At 37.5% G+C, this 14,860-nt stretch overlaps 1 protein-coding gene and 1 non-coding gene across 2 annotated transcripts; both read left to right on the forward strand.

The window, feature by feature from the left end:
* The first annotated feature begins 12,100 nt into the window (after positions 1-12,100).
* On the forward strand, positions 12,101-14,595 carry LOC131328733 (2-pyrone synthase-like). The gene is made up of 4 exons (XM_058361639.1): positions 12,101-12,269; positions 12,366-12,433; positions 12,596-13,112; positions 14,318-14,595. Exons 1-4 carry the CDS (start codon positions 12,101-12,103, stop codon positions 14,593-14,595), a joined length of 1,032 nt encoding a protein of 343 aa, XP_058217622.1.
* Positions 13,512-13,618, forward strand: LOC131308738 (small nucleolar RNA snoR100). Its single transcript, XR_009194558.1, has one exon. It is a non-coding gene; the product is annotated as a small nucleolar RNA snoR100 (small nucleolar RNA).
* Positions 14,596-14,860: the final 265 nt, after the last annotated feature.

The raw sequence follows: 14,860 nt of genomic DNA on the forward strand, positions 1-14,860 counted from the left end.
TGGAGGCTAGGAGTAAAGAGGGAGGCGAGAGTAAGGCCAAGTCAGAGAGGTCTTTGCATTGTATTTGCGGTGCATTTACTCTGTGTGGTTGTGTAGTCATTCAGTAGCTTGTCAAGTAGTGTATAAGATAGTTGTGAGGTAGTGTATAAAGTAGTGTGCATGTGTATTGCATCAAAGTGTGTGTGGGAGTTCAATTGCTGTAAGAGAGAGAGAGAGAGAGAGAGAAAGAGAGAGAGAGAGAGAGTGTGTAGTGACTTCAGTTTGTGAGGTGTGTGAGCCGTGGGGTGAGATATAAGTGTGTAAGAGTGAGTTTGTAATATTCAAATTTGTGTGCTGAATCAATAAAGAGATTTGTGAGTGCTTTGTGTGTAATCTCTCCGGGTTTAAAATTGTTAATGAACTCCCACCATCAACAATTGTTGGAAAGCGGAAGGGACTACGAACACACACATTCAAACATAGAGTGAACGCAAATTTTACGTGGTTTCCTAAAGAATGGATACATCCATGAACAATGGATTTTACTATGAAATCAGGGAGGAAAATACTCAAGTCACCCTACTCAACCTCACACTCTCACAGCTCTCTTTTCTCTCTATTTCCCACTGCTCACTTTTTTCCCCACATATCAATACAATACATGCACATACATATTTATACCTAAAACAAGTGCATCCATCTACCCCACACCTTACTACTAATGGGCAACCTTTGGAGATTTTGCATAGCTGCCAACTTTGACATTTTGCTTTCCTTCTTTTCGGCCAGCCTCATTTTTCCCTTCAAGCCAACCCACACATGGGCGGCTAAATCACATCCCCACAATAATTAAATTTAATATTTCAACACTGTTGAAATATGGTAAGTTTGATTTACATGTGAAAAACATGTTCAAGGATTTGTCAAGAATTTGGATCAGACTAAGAGATTTTGTCAAAGATTGGTTGGATAAGATTGGTCTTGAAAGTCTAATCTGGTAGCCATGCAGGTGATCCCATGAGATTTGTCTTTTGTTTGATTTAGAACTTGTACATATCCTATATATATGTGTACAAGTCGTAGTGTAAATTTGTGGGAAGTTAAGGAGAACAAGAGTAAAAGAGAGCAGAGAGGAAGAGAGAATCACGGAGCCCCTGCACAGGACTCCCCCACCACCAGTGAATGTGAGAAATAGAGTTGTGAGGTGTGAGTGAGTAATGTATAATTTCGTGAATGTATTTGTGTTAGAAATTAATAAAAGTTGAGGTGTGAGTGAGTAATATGTATTGGCAGGGCTAGTAATTCTTTTGCTGTTCTTCAAGATGCCTCTGGGCTTATAGAGGAGGTATCGACTATCCTCCCTTCTGTTGAGGAGTTTGATGCTGGCTTGGTACTAGACACTGTTGCAGATGACCTTGTCCCTAAGAGAGGTAAGAGCAAAGCCAAAGGAAACTCAGGAAAGGTTACTGGTAAGGCAAAAGGGGGTAAGAACAAACGTTAAAATGGTTAAGATTGGTGCGTGGAACATAAGGGGTTTGAATGATCCCCTCAAGCAAAAAGAGGTCAGGAGTATTATTTTTTCAAATAAATTTAGTCTGATGGGTGTAGTTGAGACTAAAGTTAGATCACCTAACATTCAAGCTACTGTTACTAACTGTTTTCCTAAAGATTGGTTGTGGATGGATAATTTCACTAATGGCCCGGTGGCTAGGATTTTGTTGGGTTGGGATAAGGAAGTATTTTCTGTTCAAGAGGAGTTTAAATCTGAACAACTTCTGATTGTAAAAGTGGAGCTTTGTCAGGGCAACAAAAGTTTTCTACTCTCTGTAGTCTATGGTCACAATAGTTTCATTGATCGAAGAGTGTTATGGAGAGATCTTAGGGCTGTTCATCAGAGTCACCCTAATAGTGCTTGGCTTTAAATGGGTGACTTTAATACTGTTCGACTCAGTTCTGAAAGGTTAGTTGGTTTTGATCCCTTAGCTGCGTCAGAGTTCAATCAATGTCTTAGAGATATATCTCAGGATGACCTTCCCATCAAAGGTTTCTGGTACACTTGGACTAATAAAAGGGGAGGGGCAGGTGACAATAAGAGCAAGCTGGATCGAGTCCTTTCTAATATGGATTGGCTTGATTCTTTTCCACATGCTGAAGCTGTGTTTTTACCTCCAGGCATCTCTGACCATTGTCTCATATCTGTTACTATGGTTCCTCCACTTAGAGGAAGAAAGCCTTTTAAATTTTTTAACTTCTGGTTGCAACATCCCCAGTTCCAACAAATTCTGGTTTCTTCTTGGAATGAGGGAGTGGAGGGTACCCCAATGTATGTTTTGACTTCTAAATTGAAGAGGCTTAAGGGTGTGTTGAAAAGTATGAACTTGAAATGTTATTCCAACATTAGTAGTAGGGTTGCAGAGGCTAGAGAGAAACTTCTGTTCACTCAATCTCTATTGTTTGCTACCCCTTTTGATGAAGTTCTGTGTCAGCAAGAAAAAGATCTAGTGGGCAAATATGTGGAGCTAAGGACGGCTGAGGAGTCATTTATGCAACAAAGATCAAGGATTAAATGGTTGGCTTTGGGGGATCAGAACACTAGGTTTTTTCACCAAAAGGTTTGTGCTAGAAGAGCTACAAATACTATTCTCAGTTTAAATGATGTAAATGGCAACAGAGTTGAAGATCCTGAAGCAATTAAAACCCTTATCATTGATTATTATACAAGACTTTTGGGTACAGCTCATGAGGGTAGAGTGGATGCTACAAAGCAATTGCAGCATGCTATTTCTACTAGGATTTCTGAGCCTGATCAGCTCATGTTGATTAAGCCTGTCACTGATGAGGAAATTAAGAAAGCTCTATGGTCTATTAATGGGGATAAAGCACCAGGTCCAGATGGCTACAACTCTATGTTCTATCAAAAAAATTGGGAGGTGGTAAGTCCTAGTTTGATTGCTGCCGTCTCATCTTTTTTCAAGTTTGGCTTCTTGCTCAAAGAATGGAACACAATTGCAATTTCTCTGATTCCCAAGGTGAGTGCCCCTCTGAGTGCTAAAGACTTTAGGCCTATTTCTTGTTGTAATGTTACCCTCAAATGTGTTACTAAAGTCTTAGCAAATAGATTACAAACTCTTCTGCCTCACATCATCAACAAGGCTCAATCCGCTTTTGTTAAAGGCAGATCTATCATTGATAACGTGTTATTAATGCAAGAGTTAGTGCGAGGGTATCATAGAGACAATGATGTTCCTAGATGTGCTCTTAAGCTTGATCTCATGAAGGCTTATGACTCAGTGGACTGGTCTTTCCTTTTTGATACCATGAGGGGTATGGGTTTCCCTGATTTATATATCCATTGGGTTCATCAATGTGTGACCACAGTCAGATATTCAATTGTGATTAATGGGTCTTTAGAAGGTTTCTTTCAAGGCCAAAGAGGATTGAGACAGGGAGATCCTACCTCCCCCTGCATATTTCTCATTGTGATGGAAGCCTTCTCTACTTTGTTGCAACACAGAATTTTTTTGGGACAGTTCACCTACCGTCCCAAATGCAGGGCGATTAATCTCCACCATCTAGTGTTTGCTGATGATTTGTTTGTCCTTTGTGGTGCTACTGGCCCCTCTTTCTCTCTTCTTAATTAATTGCTTAAAGACTTCCATGCTTATTCTGGGCGTCAACCTAATATGGCCAAGAGCTCAATTTTTTTTGCTGGGGTTTCTGAGGTGACGAAGGGATCCTTAAAGGACATTCTTCCTATTCCTGAAGCTAGTCTTCCTGTAAAATACTTAGAGGTTCCCCTTATCTCTACAAGGTTAAAAGCTGCTGATTGTTTAGTTCTTAAAGAAAAGATTCTAAGAAGACTTCATGGGTGGTCCCACATGCAGTTGACTTATGGAGGGGGAGCCCAACTTATTCAGTCTGTGTTGTTTAGTATTCAGGTCTATTGGAGTTCTATCTTCATTATCCCTAGTAAAATAGTGAAGGAGATTGAGAGTACTTTGATGGCCTTTCTCTGGTCAGGATTTGATCTAAATCACAAAGCTGCAAAGGTGAAATGGGAGCATGTTTGTTGTCCAAAAGAAGAAGGGGGCCTGGGTTTTAGAAAAATCAAAGAATGGAATCGAGCAGCAATGATGCGACACCTATGGGCTCTGAGCATGAAAGCTGACACTCTATGGGTTAAATGGATCCACACTTACATTAAGGACCAGAATATCTGGGGTATGGAGGTCCCTAATGATGCCTCCTGGACCATCAAAAAAGTGTTAGAAATAAGGGAGTTTGGGCAATCTCTGATCCAATACAAGGTTGGCAATGGACAAGGGACTTTCTTATGGCATGACAATTGGCATCCCTTGGGTCCTTTATACAAGCGATTTGGTGAAGAAGTGGTCTTTAATATGGGAAGATCCCTTCAAGCTAAGGTCTCTTCCATTATTTACCAAGGAACATGGAGATGGCCTAGAATCCGCAATAGGGTCACTCAAGAAATAATCAGGCACACATCTGTTGAGCTAAAGCCTGACAGTTTGAGGGAAGATTATGTTGTTTGGTTGCCACATCCAAGTGGCAAATACTTGGTTGCTTCTGCGTGGGAAGTTTTGAGAAGTAGAAGACCAAGTATGCCATGGGCACCAATTGTTTGGTCCAAGCAAATGGTCCCAAGGTTGGCTTTTATACTTTGGTTGGCAGTCCAGAATAAGATGAACATTAAGGATAGATTAGTGAGTTGGGGAATGCAGATGGATGATACATGTGTACTGTGTAAGAATGCTAAGGAAACCCATCACCATCTTTTTTTCCAATGCTCCTTTTCTTCTATAGTTTGGCACCATGTCTTGGGGACAAATTCCATACCTGGTATACCTGACACTCTAACAGATATTGTGGAATGTTTGTCCGGAATGTGAAAACCAAGGACTTCAGATGTTTGATCCTCTCCAGTATGCTCGCAGCTACTGTGTATGGCATCTGGAGGGAAAGAAACGTTCGAGTATTCCAAAATCTACATACACAAGTTGATGTCGTCTCCCTCAATATTGTTAACTCCATTAGAGATTTCCTGTGTTCTAGAAGAAGAGTTAAGAAATCATCTTTGAACAGATCATTGAGAGTAAGCTGGAGGCTTCCTGAAAGTGTTTTCTCGATGTAAAGGGTTAATATACCTTAGATAGGCTCTTGTTTGCTTTGTTTCTTTCTTGGCCCCAGATTGTTTTTTTAGAGGGTTTTGATTTTACTGGGTATGCCCCTTTTAGTTTTGTATTTGGTTTGTGCCTTTTCAATAAAATGTTATTATCAAAAAAAAATATGTGCCGCTTCTGCTATCCAACAATTGATATCAGAGCGAGCCAAACGATCTTGGACAAAGAAACTCAAGACGAGAAGGACGGGCCATATGGGCCAAAGAAATTAGAGCCAGAATTGACGATCTGGAGAAAAGAATCGGAGTTGGAGTAGAAAGCGAAGATGATCGTGATGTTGAGAGGCTTCGACGGTGGTAGAGATGTTGTCATGTGTGGCGGTGTTCCTCTGTTTTTCACAGAGGAGGAGAAGAAAGAGCTGAAAAATTAAGACGAAGAAGAAGAAAAGTTGCAGAAAAGAAAAAGAAAGAAAGAAGACTATGAAGAGAAGGAGGGTAGACCTATGGTACACAACCCTTACTAATTGTGTACCGTACGCACCATCTATATATTCTCTTGGATTTGAGATAATTAATCTTAACCGTTCAATTTTTTAATTAAAAAAAAAGGACAACCTTTCTAACTGGTCATCACTTACTCTATTGTTGAGTTTCTCTCTCTTCTATCTTTAATGGGCTTTCGAATGCGGTCCAATATCAATTTGGGTGGACTAGAAATTGGGGTTTTTAGGAGTATATTTTTTTACTTTCTAAACTATTAAATTTAAAATTATGAAAATAATAAAATAATTTAAAACTAATTTAATAACTCGATAAAGTTAGACTGTTCGTTATGATCAATTTTTTAGTCCAATTTGATCAACATGATATTATTAAATTTTAATGTCCTCTGATACGTACTTGTCAATATCCGATAATTTTTGATTTTAGTAACAATGTTGAATATCGTAAGACTTGATATCCTAACGGTTTAGATCGATCATCCTAACAAAAAATTAAAAAAAAAAAACTTAAGTTAAAATTGGTCATACTTTTAACAGTCATACTCAACCCATTTCACCTGAAAGGTCGAACCCAAATCCTTGTCTTGAGACAGTTGAATAATTAATTTTTTAGTGAACTCTTATTTATCCAAGAAAAAATTGAGGGATTTTGATTTTGTGGATTAAATTTTTTAGAGAGAGAATTTGATTTGGAGAAATATTTTGAGAGGAAATTGCAATTGTATTAAAAAATTTGGGTATAGTACTTACTTTTTGGTGAATTTCTTTGTGGAATTTTGAGCGAGAATTTCATTTTTAGTTTAAATTTTTGAGGTATTGTATAGGAAAAAATTAAAATTTCAAAAAAATAATATGGATGGAATTGAAAATTAAGATAATATAGCAAAAATTTTAAATTTAAAAAAATAATGTGGCAGAAATTAAAAATAATTTTAGTTTAAATTTCGTACAACACATTGTGCTAAGGTAACGGCAATGTATGGTATTGTTACTGAATTTGTGGTTTTTTAGACATTTATAATTTTGCTTGGGTATAATTATTATTAATTGTGGTACGACATATTTTGATCTTATTACTGAATATTTTAATCGACTTCCTTTAGTACAACACATTGTGGTAAGAAAATGTCAATTTATGGTATTGTTATAATTTGTGATATTTGCATATGTTTTCTTTTGATACGACACGTTGTGGTAAGTAAATGACAATTTTAGGTGTTGTCAAAACAATTGTGGTTATTTTATAAAATTTGTGGCATTTTACAAATATTTTTGGCTTGGGTATAACGATTATTGATTCTGGTACGACATATTTTGATTTTGTTACGGAATATCATACGAGTTAAAGAATTTTTGGTATGACTCATTGTAATAAGATAATGCCAATTTATAGTGTTGTCATAACATTTGTGAGTAGCCTCATTTAATTTTTGATATTGTACGTATATATTTAGTTGGGGTACAAGTATTATGGATTCTGTTACGAATAATTATGGTTACATAATAACAATATTTTTTAATTATGGGTAATCTGCTAATAACCTGTTCAACAAGTAAATTTTTAAGTACAAGTCGTAACTAACATCATAAATATGCATTAAAAAATCATAAATTGTCATAATTTAGACGTATGGTATACTCTGTGTACCATAGTTTTTTCCGAAGAGGAAGAATTGTTGCAGAAAAGAAAAAAAGAAAAAGTATAGTGCTGTATGCAAGTGTGCTGGCTGTCGGCAGAGGAAGAAAAAATGAAGCAATAATATGATGGGTCATTTATTATTGAATGGCTCGTGGGTTGTTTCACCAGTGGGAGGGTTTGGTAAAAACCAAAATTATCCAGTGTGGGTGGTACCATGTGTGGTATGGTGCAACCATATGAGCGAACAGTACCCCACGATGAGTTGATGAGAAAAGGACTCACCAAGGGATTTGAAGACGAAGTTTTGACGAGAATCTGATGGAGTAAACAAGACGATGTGATCACGGCCGACGAGACGGAGACGATGTTTTGGCTACCCATAGCCAAGTGATGGACGAGACGCGACGGAGGAAAATCGGATGTGATTTTGCCAATATTTGACGAGAGGTTTTTTGCACTCCATGCCTAAAATCAAAGATGACGGACGAGACGAGGCGTGATGTGAGATTTTTGGCCAAAAAATGACGATGGATAGAGAACGAGCCTTGTAGGCCTAAGAAGACGAGACTTAACGTGAGACGAGACGTAAAGAGATGACAAAAAAATTGGCCAGCCACTAGCGGTTCAAGTTATGTTCGGACCTAAGTTCGAAATATGGAATAAGGAGCAACGTACTTCTTGTGTGACGAGATCAACCAACAGAGTGGATGAAGAGGCTCGAGGAGAAGGAGCCAAGATGAACAATAGGCGGTAGTTCTAGTGATGAGAGACAGACAGAAAAGCCCGTTAGGCTTAGAAACGACGAGACGGTAGAAATGAGATGAGACTGATGCATCAAACAAGAGAATCAAGCTTAAGAGGGATGTTGAAATATGAGAGCAAGAAGTGAAGGTGTGAGTTGAAACTTGAGGTGAGCTTGCTATTTATAGGCAATAGTCTTGGCTCCCTCCCCCTCCATATGGCCGGCCTCCCTCTCCTCTCTTTTCCCCATGGATTTTGCTCCATAGTCTTGTCATTTCAAGACTTTAATCAAAGTCCTAGCATTTCTTCACTTGTCAATCCAATAATAGGCCAAATCCTAGGTTATAATAAAGGTTTTATGGCTTGTCAAATCCTAGAATGGGTTGGCTTGTAAGAAAGAATAACGTCATTGGCTAGGATTATACTTAAAGTGGTCTAGTCATGGGTTGTCAAGTAGAATCTAGGTTGAGTGTACAATAAGTAGCTTGTGTAAGTGTCCAAAATTTGCGCACACACACACACACTCTCCCTCTCTCTCCCCATTCGGCCTCTCCTCTCTCTCTCTCTCTCTCTCTCTCTCTTGGTACATATATATATATATATATATATATATATATGTGTGTGTACATGTATATATATGTGTGTCTAGGAAAGTAAGTTTAGGATTATTAGGTTTAAGGCTAAAATCCTAGGGTTGCATGCATGCATGGCTAGGTTAACTAGTTTTGGAAGCAAAATGATGAGATTCTTGGCCCATGATTATGTATGGTCAAATCAAAGCCTTATTGGCAACTTGATAATCAATGACCAAATGGTCAAAAATTTTCCTAGCGTTTATGGACCAAAGGGCAAAGGAATATGGGTTATAATTAGGGTTTGAAATGACTTGTCATGGGAGTAAAATGATTACTCCTATGGTCTAATGGTCCGATAGGGTTTGGAGGAGTTCATAAGGTTCAAAGATGATCTAAAAGGTCCAATTAGGGTTAGGGTAATGTAACTAGGTGAATCAGTGGTCCGGTTCCTCCAACTAATCGGTTGGAAACTAACTCTACTTGCCAAGTAGGATTTCTAGCCCAGAAATATAATTTAAAGATTTTATCTAACTCGTTAGGAAGATATACAAGTGCTTTTATAAGCATACTTTTTTTTAGAAAATGACTAGATTGCTCGGTGTGAAAGATATAGTTTTATAAGTCTCAAATCTAATTATGACGGATTATAAAAATTAAAAAAAATATTTTAGTAGTAAATCTAAGTAATTAAAATAAAATTTAAATATTTAACGAAATTTTTATTTACCAAAAATCAGGGTCGTTACATGTGTAATTTCGTAAATGTATTTATGTTAGAAATCAATAAAAGTTGAGTTTGTTCAGTGCATGAATTTGTGCCACTTCTGCTTTCCAACAATCCAAACATTTGAGATCTGGGGATGCTGGAAAGCAGCTATACCTGTAGAGTGCTGTGTGCACCACCACAGTCGTCCAAAAGTATTTTCAATAGTTTGGATTAAAAACGAACTCTTTCGGGAAAAAAGTTAACTCTTCACTAGAAGAGTTTGTTTTCAATTTGAACCATTGATTGCTGCAATGGATGATTCGAAGGCGCCCTACAAAGCGCTCTACATGAAGCTACTTTGCAGCATCCCTGGATCCGCATCTGAGATCTATCCACCAAAGGCATGGCAAAAGCTTAATACAAGACTACTTAGACAATCGAACTTCGACGAATAAAAATCCAAATTTTGATTTTTGGTATTTTTTTTTATATAGTCTATCTAATAAGTTTTTCCTTTGTATTTAATGTTTCTTGAGCCCAGATCAATCCTCTTATCATTCGAACTATAAATTTCAAAATTCCATCATGTTATAAGTTTATTTGAATAAGTAAGTAAAACTAGACTACACCATCATTTTAGTGATAACAATGATTGGAGCAATTCATCTTGTAGATCTCCTCAAGAATATTGATCATGGCAAAAAAAACATGTCTAACAGGATATCGATAGATATGTTTTTCATGTCCATTCATCAGGAGGAAAAAAGAAAAATCTGACACACTAGATTTTCTACTCGTTATCTCAAGGTAAATAGATCGATTCAAAATCATATGTATTGATATCCAATCAACTTGAATTATATTGTGGTTATGATCAGTATTGTGCTCCCATAATAGGGCCCTTGAGGGCATCCTAAAGCTGTTAGTCCCTTGAGAAGATAACAAAAAAACGCGAAATACTTAACCATGTTAAATTTATTGTTCAAACATGCACTCCTGGAAATCAACTACAGTATAATGCCTCATATAGACTACTGGTCCAATAATTTGTTGGAGCCTATAATCATGGCTCAAAATGGATTATTTAAAATTAGTGGTACTACCTTGCATAGTTTGCCATAACCAAAATATTACTTTTGTAGACATTAAACGTGCAACGAAATATTATGAGACACCATACTGTTTCATGAAGATGACTCCTAATTCAGTTGGTAAAATAAGTACTAATAACTGCCCTTTTTTAAAGGAATTGAATTTGATTTTTACACTTCCTATGAATTCATGCATATTATTTTTTTAGTTTTTTAGTAAATGAATTTACAAAATAGTCCCGGCATGCATACACTTTTTATAAATTTTAGGAATTATTTCGTAAATTTACCTGCTAAAAGATGAAGAAAAAAGAGTGTTTGCATCAATTTGAAGAATGTAGATATCAATTTCCTTTCCTAAAATAATATAGAATATTTCACGCATCTTTTTTCTTTTTTTTTTTGAACGGCGAAATCTTTCACGCGTCTTTTTCCTAGTGACTACAAAGACGCAAGGTTCCAGGTCCACCACTGGATTGTGTATGCACATCACATCGCTTTGATACTAATTATGGCAATGCCAAGGACAAAGAAAGGAGTAAATTATTCAATAGTTCTGGACTATATATCATGTAGCATGTTCATGTGATACTCTCAACCAATCACGTATAGGGAAATTTCATGGGTGGCACATAATCAACCTCTTTTGTTGAGCGGTTTGGAGACAAGGGTTGACTCACTTAGCATGGGTAGTGATAATTTAGGAAAAATTTCTTTTATATCCCTTCGACTTTGACCAAAAATTCATTTTGGTCATTCACCTTTCAATTTCGGCATAAAAATACTTCGACTTTTCAATATTTTTCAATGATGATTCTATCAACGGAATAAGAAAAAATGATGATTCTATCCCTTAAAGATCGCCCACACTGACCCCTTCATCTATACAAAAATGTCTATGATAACCCCTTCATCTTGACACTCTTTATAAAAGAACGGTGCTGATTGTTTAACGGTTATAATTGAGGGGGTCTGTATGGTTGATTTTTAACTATTATGGTGTCTCCGTAGGAAAAAAAGTGGTAGTTGAGGGGGGTCTCCATGAACTTTAATCTATAAGTATCTCGTTGATGCCACCCGTGAAAATAAGTGCTTTTAAAATATACTCCCTCCGTCCTAAATTCTTAGTCCTCTCAAGAAATTGGTTATATCTTTTAATTTATAAAGTTTTTTTTATATCACATATGAATCTTGTTTGATAAATCTCACTTAATTTTATTAAACAAAGCTTTCGAAATCACAAAAAAAAAAAAAAACATTACTGATTGTGACATAAATAACTGAGTCACACAAAAAGTGAAATATGACCAAGAATTCAGGATAGAGGAAGTAAGTATTTTTAGAAATATCCTGGGTCCGCCGTTGTTTACGCATGTATGTGAAATACGTTGTATATGAGTCATGAGACTTGTGTGTCAAACAACCCCGTGAAATCACACGTTAAATCTAAAATAACTAGAAAAATGATATTCGCATTCCAAAAATTGATGCAGGCACTCTAAAATCAATGTAATTCCAAAGCCATTTTCTTTTGTTTTTAAAGTGCCTGCATCAATTTTTGGAGTGTCAATATCATTTCCCAATAACTAATGCCATTACGAAGGTGAACAATCTGCACTTGGGTTTATGTATATAAAGAGAGCTAGGCTTTGAGAAAATGTAACTCCATCGCCACCATCTCCACTTCTTTGTTGTGATCAGTTAATAAGTGGAGAGTAGGGTAAAAATGGCTTTGGTGAACCACAGAGAGAATGTGAAGGGACGAGCTCAGATTCTGGCGATTGGCACAGCAAATCCGAAGAATTGCTTCCGTCAAGCTGACTATCCGGATTATTACTTCCGCATTACCAAAAGCGACCACTTGATCGACTTAAAAGCTAAGTTCAAGCGCATGTGTAAGTATATACTTTCGCTGTCCCGATTTAACAGTCCCTCGTTATTTTTTTTGTGTTGTTGATTATTTGAAATTTCTCGTTAAACTTTCCAGAAAGGCATGCGTCAATTGCATGTCCTGAATTCGGAGTGGAAAACTGAAAAATTGGATCGAGTGCTTGAATTTGTCTGATTGAACTGTTTTGTTTCCCGAACCTCTCATAAAACTATTTTGAAATTACTCAACACCTTGAAATTATTTGCGTGGGATTCCGGAGTGGGCCCCACACACTGCACTATCTGTGCACGACACAAATTTAAAAGTCGCTTTAAGCCTTCAAATTCTCAGGGCCGGACCTGCTACGAGCTCATCAATCTCCTTGGCCTCAAGCCTTCCGTGAAGAGGTTCATGTTGTACCACTTGGGTTGCTACGGCGGCGGCACCGTCCTCCGCCTCGCCAAGGATCTGGCCGAGAACAACCCCGGGTCACGCGTCCTCGTCGTCTGCTGCGAAATCATGTCCAGCGCTTTCCACGGGCCGCCTTCTTTGCAGCACGCCCATTTGGATATTCTCACGGGGCACGCGATATTTGGTGACCGCGCTGGAGCTGTCATCGTCGGCTGCGTGGATCCTTCTGGTGGTACTAATGGGATCGTTGAATGCGGCGTCAGACGTTACGAGCAACCTCTGTTCGAGATCCATTCTGCTTATCAAACAGTACTACCTGATTCCGAGGACGCAGTCGGAGGACTTCTGCGTGAGGCTGGACTTATTTATTACTTGTCCAAGAGGCCAAGAATGGGATCGGGTGGTTTAATGGCGGCGGCCGTCACGACAAGAATTTTCGAAAACGTAATTATTATATGTGGAAAAAAAAATTTATCCCCAACTTACATAGTTTCGCCATTGCTAGATTTTTTTTCTTATTTTTTCTTATATATTAGTCACAAATCTTCTTCTTCTTTTTTTCAAGAAAGAAGACCCAAAAAAGTATTCTAAAACTAAATTTAATGGGCCAAAATGAAATAATATAAATGATGATGTGTAATTAAGAAAAAAAAACTCCCTACTAATTCTAACCCTAAAATAACTTAACCTAAAAAATTAAGGAAACTTAATTATAATGTCATTTCTCAAATTTGTAATGCCTCTCCCAAAAAGAAGTGCGGTTATCAATTTGAAAAATCCATATAGAAATCTGTGGAGTGATATTATAAATTTTAGGAGTGGCATTATCTTTGTGCTTATTGATGCTCTGGATAATCAATGAAGAAAGCATGATAATGTGCATATAAATTGAATTGGGTCTCTAGACCTGTCCTCTCTAATGCCATTTGGCTTTATTTTGGGGCATGGTTTCGCACCAAAATACATATGGGGGGGAGGGGGGGTTTACTTTTTAAGTGGTATTCTGATATTAACCACTTTGTATATATTACCAAAAGTCAGGTCTGTCTCCAATCCTCCCCCACTTATACCCCAATGATTGGGGACGACATGGGTTCTATTGTTGTTATTGAAGTGGCATTATCGATACTCAAAATTAAAATTAGTGTTTTTTCATACTCCATGTGCAAATGAAAAACATCATTTACTATAGTTTTTATTACGTTATTTTAATTTTTTTCTGGAGCCGATAACTATTAATATTGTAGTGCATCTTTTTATTTTTTTAGTATACATTTCGCCACTGCTAGGGTAAAATCCTGGTTCCGTCCTTGTAAGAAGCTGTCTAATGTTGTTTCGAGCAACATCGATGAGTGCTGCTTGGTTGAAGCACTTGGTGCTGCTATCAATAATACTCCCTCCGTCCCTAAATAAGTGTCCGGCGCGCAAAACTAGGCTTTATAAAATATGCATATTTTTTATTAAAAAATTTAATTTTTTTTCACAATCTAATAGAACTCATTGCTATTTATTGATTTGTGAAAAAAAATTAATTTTTTTACCGAAACAAATGCATTTTTTTGAAGGCCTAGTTTTGCGCGCTGGACACTTATTTAGGGACGGAGGGAGTAACAAAAACGGCGATAAGTACGAAGATTAATTGGAACTCGTTGTTTTGGATAGTTCATCCTGCCGGGAGGCCGATTCTGGACAAAATCGACGCGAAACTGGGACTGAACAAGGAAAAGCTGAGGGCGAGCAGGCATGTGCTGAGGGATTACGGAAACATGTGGAGTTTAAGCGTGCTGTTTGTTTTGGATGAGATGAGGAAAGGGTCGATTGCGCAACGAAAGACTACTACCGGTGAGGGATTCGAGTGGGGCATTCTCCTCGGGTTTGGACCCGGTGTCACTGTCGAGACCGTTGTGTTGCGTAGCGTCCCTATGACCAAACTTAAATAGATATGCGCTCGCTCTCGTTAAATGATGTCTCTTTCTCGAAGATAAGAAGTCGATTCCTATGCTGGCCGGTACCGGTATCAAAGTTTGGCACTTTTAAGCTCATCTTCAGATCGACGTGAATATGTCTAAATAAACCTGCGTTCATCAAATAGCATGCCCCAATACTGGTGGGGACTTGTCGTTGTGTTTTCCAAATTTGATTTGTAAACAATCGTGCATGAATATGGTGTAGCACTTTATTATTATTATTATTTATGATTCAGAG

Source organism: Rhododendron vialii, chromosome 1a, assembly GCF_030253575.1.
Source record: "Rhododendron vialii isolate Sample 1 chromosome 1a, ASM3025357v1".
Classification (NCBI taxonomy): Eukaryota; Viridiplantae; Streptophyta; class Magnoliopsida; order Ericales; family Ericaceae; genus Rhododendron; species Rhododendron vialii.

Bases quoted from the DNA above. Each gene is read 5' to 3' on its own strand.
- LOC131328733 (XM_058361639.1), top strand. From the start codon at position 12,101: ATGGCTTTGGTGAACCACAGAGAGAATGTGAAGGGACGAGCTCAGATT. The intron at 12,270-12,365 runs GTAAGTATATAC...CTTTCCAGAAAG, and splicing joins AGCTAAGTTCAAGCGCATGT to GCATGCGTCAATTGCATGTC. The intron at 12,434-12,595 runs GTCTGATTGAAC...TCAAATTCTCAG, and splicing joins TGGATCGAGTGCTTGAATTT to GGCCGGACCTGCTACGAGCT.